This window comes from Hippocampus bargibanti, linkage group LG14 (assembly GCF_051943395.1).
Source record: "Hippocampus bargibanti isolate YZ-2025 linkage group LG14, ASM5194339v1, whole genome shotgun sequence".
Lineage (NCBI taxonomy): Eukaryota > Metazoa > Chordata > Actinopteri > Syngnathiformes > Syngnathidae > Hippocampus > Hippocampus bargibanti.
Genome location: NC_142747.1, coordinates 16,605,938 through 16,616,872, shown reverse-complemented (window position 1 = coordinate 16,616,872; position 10,935 = coordinate 16,605,938). Strand labels below are relative to the sequence as shown.

The 10,935-nt window shown below is 40.5% G+C and overlaps 1 protein-coding gene across 4 annotated transcripts in view; it reads right to left on the bottom strand.

The window, feature by feature from the left end:
* Positions 1–4,310: 4,310 nt before the first annotated feature.
* Positions 4,311–10,935, bottom strand: part of stx1a (syntaxin 1A (brain)) — a 45,711-nt gene continuing 39,086 nt past the window's right edge. The window contains exon 10 of one of the 4 annotated variants that reach the window (XM_089014584.1): positions 4,311–9,642. In XM_089014584.1, the coding sequence (XP_088870710.1) occupies positions 9,565–9,642 (78 nt within the window). In that variant the 3' untranslated portion in view covers positions 4,311–9,564. The remainder of the gene's footprint in view (positions 9,643–10,935) is intronic. The other 3 variants (XM_089014583.1, XR_016117244.1, XR_016117246.1) reach the window with 3 other exon arrangements.

Sequence of the window (10,935 nt, the reverse complement as noted above, 5' to 3'; positions counted from 1 at the left end):
TTACTGTGCGCAAGCATGCAGCTGCCCATTGTTAGAATACGATGCTTCCCCCTCAAACATAGCAAGGTTGTCACGCCATTTACGCTCATCTCCAGTCAAACAAGATTTGTCATGTGTGAAAATGAAAATGACGGTGGGTACGCCTCCACAAGCGAACAGGATTCCACAGCAAAGGTGGTTTAAACTTCAGGCACCCGCTCATGCGAGGAAATGGAACCTGTTTCAGGTATTTGATGCTATCGCATGACCTTAAAGGACAACCGACATCACATTTTTGTTTCCTAACTGACACCAGAAAAACGTTTTATAGCATCTAAAATACCCAAAACACGCAGTATGATATTTTTAGTCAAATGAAAAACACAAATAAAAATGACTTAAAGTGTCCAAAATCTGCAAAAAATTGAGCTGCGAATTGGGCATTTTCAGAAAGTCCCGCCCCCGGTTCGTGACGTCACGCCAAGACGTCTTGCATTGCTAGTGAATCAAAACAATGGCTTCAGATTTGGTGAATATGCTTTCTTGTTTCACATCCAGTTATGAATATGATTCAAATAGTTCTGAAGAGGAAAGCATACATGTTTGCAATCGATTAAAGAATTTATTTGTGCCATTTTGAGGCAACATTGGGGGGAAATGGATCACGAAAAAAAGAGGCAGAAAATGGCGACCAACCTCCTGTGAGGAATTAATCAGCCTGTTTCCACAGGCTGATAAATTCCTTCCATGGAGCTTGGTCGCCCTCTTCTGGCTCTTTTTGGTGCAACACAACGTTTTCAGACCAAACAAGTACAGCAAAATGCATTGACGTGATGGAAGGACTCCTACAATGTGTCCTTTTTTTTCGGTCAGGGGCGTTCCTTCAGTGACGTCATGTACGGACTTGTCACCAACTCGAAAACAAGACTTCCGGAATATTCAGCGCGAGTCTTAAAACGTAAAATATAGCTATATGCGGTGGAATCTTATTAAAATACGCTCAGTAGAAGTCATTTGTAGCCATTTTACAAATTATGGACACAACTTGTCCGGAGACGTCGGTTGTCCTTTAACTGAGAGACTAGATTAGACAGAGAAGTATTTGAGGGCTCTGGAGAAGGGCTGTTGCACAGACTTCTCAGATCAGATAGTTCAAACTGTCTCTCCAGATCTGTTGATGTTCTGCTTGATCTTCAAAATAAATGCTTGTACTAAGGTGGTGAACAAACCAAAAGGCGGTGGTGTACTTTGTTGGTAGATTCTGAGCGACGCAGTTAAATCCGTAGGTACCTTCTGATTTATATAAATTTTAAAAAATGTTCCAGGACGACAACGAAAAATTCCTACAATATATAGGGCCGAAACTACCAGCAAAAGACTTTAGTTCGCTGACGAAGTCTCTCGGATAAGAAGCGAAACGTCCGACACCTTCAAGGAAGTACAGATGACGGCTGAAGAAACCTTCTCATCGATTAAAAAGTGATACTATCAATTACATAACTCGACAACGGAGGGCTTGAAGCAGAAGAACTACAAAACACTACTTTCCAACGACCCAGAAAAGACACACCCACAACCTTTGCCCATCTTGCGAGCCCAACTGGTCCTTATGAGGCAGGTCTGAACGTTCCATGAGGAACACTTTATATAACAAGGAAGGAGGAAGTAGTTCAAGATCCCTGACTGCTGGGAAGAGAATGATTGTACCTTTGGCCCCTATCATGACATGCGAAAGGATTTCAAGGGTATGGAGTAAGCTTTGAACGGGTGTGGTGTTTAAAGTAATAAAAAAGGGGAGGGGGTGGGGAGAGGAGGTCATATGTGTCACTGATGTGGGTTTCAATACCGTGCACCCTCTTCAAACCATAGCTACCACCCCAGTGCTGGCGGAATAAGATGACTTCTAAGCTCTAAAAACTTGTAAAGTGTCCTTGAGAGTTTTGAAAAGTGCTTATAAATCAAATGTATTATTATAATATATTGTATAATATCAGTGTTTGAAACTCATGACAAAAAATTAGCGGACACTAGGGCAGACAACTCTGAAAAGTTGCCTGCCCGGCCATAAAGTTGCCTGCCCCATTTTTCACAACTAGAAACACAATAAGACGTCTAATCGCAAAAAAAAATGTCTTCAATACTTTATTTAAAATGTTTCGTCATTATCACTTCTGCTTCCGTGTCATGTGTTTCGATGTGCGAGAGTAATCGCTAGAGAGACAGACAGAACGAGAGTAACTGCTAGAGAGAGAGAACGACAGTCTAAAGAAGTGGTCTCAAACGCACGGCCCGCGGGCCAACTGCGGCCCCCAAATGAATATTTTGCGGCCCGCCTTGATATGAAAGATTCATGTTAGTGCGGCCCGCATGATTAATACGAATGAAACTTGTGTGTGAAGCTGAACAAGTAGGCAAGAGAAGCCATTTTTAGGACAGTTCATGTTCAATATTTTATTTATGCTAAGAAAGCTAAAGGTTAAAGAACTGTTAATACAGACATTTGAAACTTTATTAAAATAATTAGTTTTCCTGTGGTTTTATCAGTCGTCTGTATCTGCCTTATAATAATTATTTTATTTATTACTGGTTAATTTTGTATTCATGTTTTCATTTAATTCATTTTGTGTGTGTTAAAAATAAAGATTTTGAGAACATTGGAATGTTTTATCTATGCTTTTCTTGTGGAAATCATGATGCGGCCCAGCCTCACCCAGACGCTGCCTCCAGCTGCCCCCGGGTAAATTGAGTTTGAGACCCCTGGTCTAAAGTCTACGTGAAAGTTTATCTACTTTTGGTTAATAAGGTGCACACGGTACGTTGTTAATTTGCTTATTTACTGTATGCCTTCTTGACTTATTGCAATATAATTGTCGTTTTTTTATGTCCTTGATAGTTTTCACAGTGTTCCACAATAAACGTTTGTGACATCAGTACGAAGCGTCATCCTTGACATTGCTGTCATTCTCTCCTTCTTGAAACACTGACCAATATAGAAGTTTGTGTGCAACTTACGTGTGATCTTCTTTCGACGCAGATCTTGAATCAGGAAGAGGTAAAGGTGATGCGAGAGCAGATCAGGAACTCTTGATTACCATGTAGGTAGAACCACAGCATGGAAGCTTTCCCCCCTTTTCAAAATCCTACTCCAAGAAAAGAGATATTTTTTTTCAACGTGGACCACCTGGGCCTATGCTACCATCTGTTGTTTCTTCATCACTACATCGAGCAGTTTACCAGAACATATAATGGGCATTAAATGTTATTTGTGGATTTATTTTCAACCTAGTTCTTCCAGCCTAAATTTGAGACTGATTCTATCCCCTGCCATTCACAATGTTGGCTTTTCAACAGTTAAAAACTTCTATTTCGGTTGACATTTTAAAGGACAACCGACATCACTTTTTTGTTTCTTAACTGACATCAGAAAAACGTTTTATAGCATCTAAAATACAGGAGGCGTATTCCTGGAGTGACGTCACGAACAAGGGGGCGGGACTTTCTGAATCTCACCATTTCCGAGTGCATTTTGTGGCAGTTTTGGTTTGACACTTTAAGTCATTTTTATTGGTGTTTTGCATTTGACTAAAAATATCAGTCTGCGTGTTTTGGGTATATTAGATGCTACAAAACGTTTTTCTGATGTCAGTTAGGAAACAAAAAACTGGTGTCGGTTGTCCTTTAAGACGGCGGGAAAAAAAATCCTTGGCACTACTCTCTAGGACTTGCACACTGCAAGAACCAAGAAAATGGCACAGAAAGCCAGGGATAAAACTATAGAGGTAAGCAGATTGGCGAATGAGGTGAAACCAGAGCAAGGGATAGAACATTAGGAGTAATCAGATTGGCTTCAGGGAGTGGTCCACTGCTCCCCCAAATCTTAGAGCAGGGATCTATCAGAGCATAGGTGTGGCATGGCCACCTCACCCCATGAGGAATATAGGGCCAGGGTTACCAGCACAACTTGAGTTTGCTGACGAAGCGCTTTAGATGAGAAGGAAAACGTCCGACACCTTCAAATAAGTACAGATGACGTCTGAAGAAACCTTTTCTTCGATGGACCACTCCTGTACGACTGAGAACCTACAAAGACTCAGGTCTGTTCATGTTGCTAACTTGGAATTCACGATGTTTATCATTTCTGTGAACAGCCGTCGACTAAAAGCCGATGGTCACAGAGATACACAAGCACTGTTTTTTTTTTCCAGACAATTTTTACTTGAAAAACAAGAGTCGAAAAACAAAACCATGTCATCACGACACAACACAAAGGCAGCAGGTCCAGTAGGCAACATGGTAACACGGTCGCAGTCTGACTTTTTTTCTTGTTGTCGTTTTTCTGTCTTTTTTTTTTTTTTTTTTTACTGGGCTACTTTGACTTCATGCTGACATCTTCCAGTGAGAACCAACAGAACGGAAGTTTAAAGCTCGAGAGGATTATCAAAAGACACACATAGAAAGGGGGTCATCAATTACACATCCCAACCAGGGCAGACTATTTTTTTTGAACATACTGGCAGTGTTAAGAGAGTTTAGGTGGTACAAAACAAAGTGTCAAGCAGTCCTTTCATCCCCCTGCACGTAACATGTCAGGACAAAACCAAACGGCTCCTTTACTCTCCTATCATCACGTACGCACTTGGGATTTTTTTATAGTGCAGTGCATTGTGTGTGGGATGAGAACATCTGGAATGCTCTAATCTAAGGGTGTCAAACATTTTTTTTTGGGCCGCGGGCCACATTGTAGTTATGGTTTCCTCTCGAGGGCCATTATGAATTTGGGGAACCCATTAGAATGTTTAAATCCCTTCAAATATTACATATAGAGCACACAGCAAATTAATGAATAACTCGTTTTCAAATCTGAAGTCAAGAATAATGACTTTTATTGTGGTTGACATCCAAAAATATGAAATTTTGGCTCAGGTTTTAGCAATCATCATGGAATTTAACAAGTTTGATTTGCTTTCGCGGGCCGAAAAAAAATGATGTGGTGGGCCGGATTTGGCCCGCGGGCCTTGACTTTGACACCAATGCTCTAATGCAAGTGTGTCAAACACATATTGTGGGCCACTTTGCCGTTTTGTCTTCCATCGGAGGGCTATTACAGCAGTGAAACCGAATAAATGTTTAACTCACTCACTGCCATACACGAATTTATTCGGGAATTGAAAATATGACATAGAGCGCCATTCCCAAATTTGTTCAGGTTTTGTTTTTTTTTGTTTGGGTGCCGATAAAGCGCTGGCCAAGGGGCAGGATTTCCCTTCTTTCCACGTTAGCGCTTCAGCTGATGTTCAAGCACTATGTAAACTAATATGTATATACAGGTAACATCCGACTTACGACCGAGTTCCGCTCCGACCAAACGGCCGTAAATCGAAATGGTCGTAAGCCAAAATACATTCAAAATGTTGAATAGAGACCCGGAGGCTAAACTACATGCAAACTCCCCCCCTCTGGTGCCATCACACGGTCGATTGCTGTGCGAGAGTAACATGCTGGCTGCCTAGCCAAAAAACTAGCGCGTTGCGGTGCCAGGCGTAGAATTAAAATGTAAAAAAAAAATAGGGTCTGGAGGTCATGGTCATAAGTACGGGTGGTCGTAAATCGAGCTGATCGTAAGTAAGGATGTTACCTGTATTGCATTGTATTTTCGACAGCCACCCTCATTTCAAGCTCAGATAACGCCAGTGTCATATAATTTAGGAATTAACTCTTTTTTTTTCCTGATGAAACAAGAATTCATACGCTGTATTGAATGATTATGTAGTCCTAAAACTCAATATTCTGTTGGTCCTGGTATTCGAGTGACAATGACAAAAACCCTGGCACTGGAGTGGACACATTTTTGCACGTCTGGCAGTGAATGAGTTACTCATCACACTGTATAATTACTTGGACATAACAAATCAAATTGACGCACTACTAGTTTTGAAATCAGTGAACAAAAACAACAAAAAAAAAACGCTGAAAAAAATACTGTATTGCTAAATATCAATGTTATATCTTACACGTGACAATTTGACATTTTGGTTCAGATTGGAGCAAGGATCATGGGAGAGGACACATGTGGTTTGCTTTTGCGGACCACATCAAATGACCTGGTGGTCCGGATCTGGCCACCGGGTCATGAGTTTGACACCTGTGCTCTAATCCTTTGCAAACATTGGGTAGATAGAAACTTAAAAACTGTCTTTGAGGGTGAAAAAAAGCATTTTAGTCACCTGTTGCCCACACACAGCACAGACAACTCAGTACATTGTCATACTAGTAACGTATAGAGGTGGTACAGTACATCATGCCTTTTGCGACATCGTATCAATGAACACACGCAAACATTTGTTGCAGCACCGTACATTTTTACACCAAAAAAAAAAAACCAAAACAAAACAAATCTAGAAACTCATGCCAAAACATGTCGCCGTCGTGTGCCAAACATTGCGTAATACATTTGCATTATGTGTATGGTAGCAGAGGTTCAAGCCAGCGTGCCTCCCACAGCGGACGCAATAATAATGCCCAGAATCACACAGCAAATAATAATGATTATTTTCTTCTATTTAATGACAGAATCAGTCGTCCAAGGCAGCGAGTAGGGAGCAGAAAAAAAAAACATGTTAGAAACTTGTTCAAAACACGTTACCCTATCGCCCAGCAGCAAACGTTCTGGGAAACTGAATGACTTCCTGTGTTGTAAATGACAACATTGAAATCAACCAACGTTTTTAAAAGAAGGCTGACGACATCCTGATTTGAAAAATAGAGAACACTCAAGCTAATTAAAGGACAACCGACACCATTTTTGTTGTTTCCTAACTGACATCAGAAAAACGTTTTATAGCATCTAAAATACCCAAAACGTGCAGGCTGATATTTTTAGTCAAATGCAAAACCCCAATAAAAATGACTTAGTGTCCCAAAACTACTTCAAAATGACCTCAGAAAGTTGCAGTTTCAGAAGGTCCCGCCCCCTTGTTCGTGACATCACGCCAAGACGTCTTGCCTTGCTCTCAAATCAAAACAATGGCTTCAGATTCGGAGAAGATGCTTTCTTGTTTCTCACCCAGTTATGAATATGATTCAAATAGTTCTGAAGAGGAAAGCATAAATGTTTGCAATCGATTAAAGGAGTCTTCCCATATCAATTCGAGCCGTCAATGACAGCAATGTAGTGTCCCAGAAAATGCAAAAGACGGCGCTCAAGCTCCGTTGGAAATGGCCTTATTTGTCTGCTGGGAATTTGTATCAACTAGTATGAAATAGTAGTCTTGGTGCAACACACAACGATTGACCATCGCGTTATTTATGTGTTTTCCTTCTAATTTTGCCATCAACACGAAGTTTTCAGACCAAACAAAGTACCCAAAATGCATTGTGTGTCACTTTCTCGGTCAGGGGCGTTCCAGACGTGATGTCACATCACGTCGTCATCAAGTCGAAAACAAGACTTGCAAGAAATTGAATGACGTGATGGAAGGACTGCTACAATGTGTCCTTTTTTCGGTCAGGGGCGTTCCTTCAGTGACGTCACGTCCGGACTCGTCACCAACTCAAAAACAAGACTTCCGGAATATTCAGCGCACGTCTTAAAACGTGAAATATAGCTATATGCCGTGGAATCTTTGTAAAATACGCTCAGTAGAAGTGATTTGAAGTGATTTTATAAATTATGGACACAACTTGTCCGGAGCTGTCGGTTGTCCTTTAAATGACGCGTCAATAACTCAAACTCATTTGTTGCAAAAAAAAAACAACAAATTGAACACATCATTTGGTGTCGTGATAAAACAATTAAACGTGACATTTTCATGAATTTCTGTTACCATGACAACCAGGGGCGGAGCTGAAGCAAGCGGCGAGCAGCGAGCAAGCGCGGTGTTGCCAATTCAGCAACGTTTTGATGAAATTCAACATTTTTTCCAACTTCTGAAGTGACTGACATGATTGCTTTGAAAATCAAGCATTGGGAAACAAATCTAGCATCGTTTTTGTCCCCTGTGAGACTCAGTTCAACCCCTAGCGCCAAGCCACCGACGGCTAATTTAACCTCATGTATTTTTAATCATAGGCAGACTTACTCAACTGCTTAATTTCACACTTGGCGCTCGTAAGACTCAAAATTGTGTTTAGACTGTACACACGATAAGTGCATTTTCAAAATAATGTCACCGTGAAGCGTTTTTTTATTTTATTTTGTGGATTCGTTCGGGAAAGGGAAAACATGCAAAAGCTCTGCAGGAGTCATGTGTGTGTGTGTGTGTTTCACAGACCAGTGGCGGGCCGTGCATGTCACTGCTAGGCCTTCAATAGTTCTATGTCTGAATCAATCCACAGCTACCACTGTAAAAAAGGCTGGTGTGATTTACTACACGTCCTGTACTGTACTAGAGGAGACAGTTAGCCAGGAAATTACTTATGAAGAAAGAAATACTGTTATTAAACTGTTCGAGTTTTTACTATAAATGTGTGGATTCATGATATGGGGTCAGAAGTCGCTCTTTCACACCACAGAGAAGATGATTGGCAAAGAATGGCAAAGCATCAATAATAACGTCATAAAATTGCAATATTATTTGCTATGTTTGCTAGTCCAACCTTTCTTAATGATGTCCATCTATTCTTGAAAAGTCCGTCTTGAATATGGCTTTTACAGTAAATCTCCAACCAAATCCATTTCTTCTCCTCCTTCAACCATTTTGGGTTGACAAAACCGCTATTAAATCAACACAAAAATGAACTTGCTTATGCAGCTCGCGACTGATACAGTGTGCTAGCTCTGGCCAGTATGCTTTTATCACTGGCGGCTAGTGATACTATGATTGACTGGCAACTAACCAATTATAGTTCGCGAAGACTGACCTTGACCAGCACCTTCAATAAGATACCACTTTTGGGTTGCCAACTCCAAATCTGATTGGTTAGAGCAACAGTTTGATTGACACATCTTATACTCCAGGGCCTGCAGAACTGATTGTGAAGGCGTTCAGGTCGATTTCTGACCCTGGTAACAAATGATGGCTGAAATGTAATTGGCTAAATGCTTTAATATGAAAACACACACATCTAGAAGCAGCGCGACAGGGGGAAAAGTAATGAAAGGAAACTGAAAGACAATTTGGATTATTTCATAAGAATTCATGGACAACATATACAGTAAAGTCTTGTTATATCGATATCGGATATATCGATAGTCCCGGTTATATCGATACTATTTCTATGCACGCACGGAGAAAATTACATGCAAACAGGGTCTGATATATCGATAGTCCCGGTTATATCGATATTTTTTCGGACTCCCTTGAATATCGATATAACGAGACTTTATTGTACTTAACATCAGTCCATGATTCAGATATTTTTAGGCCAGCAGAGAAGGCTTAGCAGGACTTGGCGGTCCGCCACTGTCACAGGTGTGAAAACCACACAGTGGGAAATCTGTCTTGTTTTTTTGAAACATTAGGACCATGAAGGCTCATGATACATTAGGCATCAAGCACAATATCCATGTATTGTTAATAATTAAAAAAAAGCCTGTTTAGGATCATCGAAGGGGGCTGGGTTGTTCCGCAAGTACCTTCTTATGTCCTAACCGAGGCCAACTGCCAGACAAATTATGAGGACGCATAAAAAAACAGCAATACAACCTCCGATCAGGATGATCTTCTGCGTGGAAGAAGGAATGGGGCGGGACAGAGAGAGGAAATGCCATTTGACGAAGGTTTCATAGCAAATACAGAAGGATAGAATACAATGGCGGACCGACTTACAAATATACAACAACAATGGCAACGGCCTCCATTTTCTGAGATCATTGTTCGTCACTACTCGATTTGCAGACTATATTTATGAGACAGCTGACAAACTTTAATGGTTTTCCCCAATGGTAAAAAATATTGGCCATGAATCAGAAGCTCTCGCATCTTTTGGGGTCAGTCCGCTCACAGAGAAGACATTTTTTTCCAAATGACGGCTATTAAACAGGATGACCCATATACACCCCCCTGAAATGCAACATTAATTAATAGATGGCCTATTTTGGTGAAAACTAAAATAGTAGTAAACCTTACAAGAATGAAATTAGTAATCCTTACAAGAACAAAGGTGTATTTTGCTGCAGGTAATCTTTTCTTAAGAGAATAAAGCCCTATTTTTAGCGCATTGGGTGCTTTACTCATTGACTGCCATTCACAAATTTATTTGGGAATTGAAAATATGAGAGTCCCATTCACCTTCTGGTTTTGTTTTTTCTTGTGGGGGTGCCAATAAAGCGCTGGTCAGACCTCTGGCAATGTTTTTCCCTTCCACAAGGGGGTCGTATTTCCCTTTTCCATGTTAGCGCTTTGTTCCAGCTTCAGCTGTTGTTAAAGCGCTATAGAAACCAATATGGATATACTGTATTGTATTTTGGACAGCTGGACCCCTTTTCAAGTTCAGATAACTCCAAACTCATATAATTTAGGAATTAACTCTTTTTTTTCGGATGAAACAAGAAAGTCCAGGATTTCTTACGCTGCATTGAATGTTTATGTAGTCCTAAAACTCAATCTTGGATTTGGAATGGATTTGCCTTTATTAGTCTCTCAGTGAATAAATTTACTTTTGTGATGAAAGTAGGAGGAAAGGAAAGGAAGAAGTAGAAAAACAAAATACAGGAGCTACTGTTAAGGTAGCCACTCCCTCAGCCCCATCTTGAAGTCAAAATCTGGCTAGCTAGCTATGTAGTTGGCTATCTACTAGCTATGTGGCTATCTAGCTAATTAGCTAACTGTCTAGCTAGCTATCTATTAGCTATCTGTCAGCTAGCTTTCTATCTATTTGAGTTATTTCCACGTTGAGTGAACGCTGGCGCATTTGGCTGCCGCTGCTCACCCGCAGAAAAACTGATCCTGTGACTGTAAAGTGATCTTGAGAGTTTTGAAAGGCGCTAAGAAATGAAATGTATTATTATTATTATTA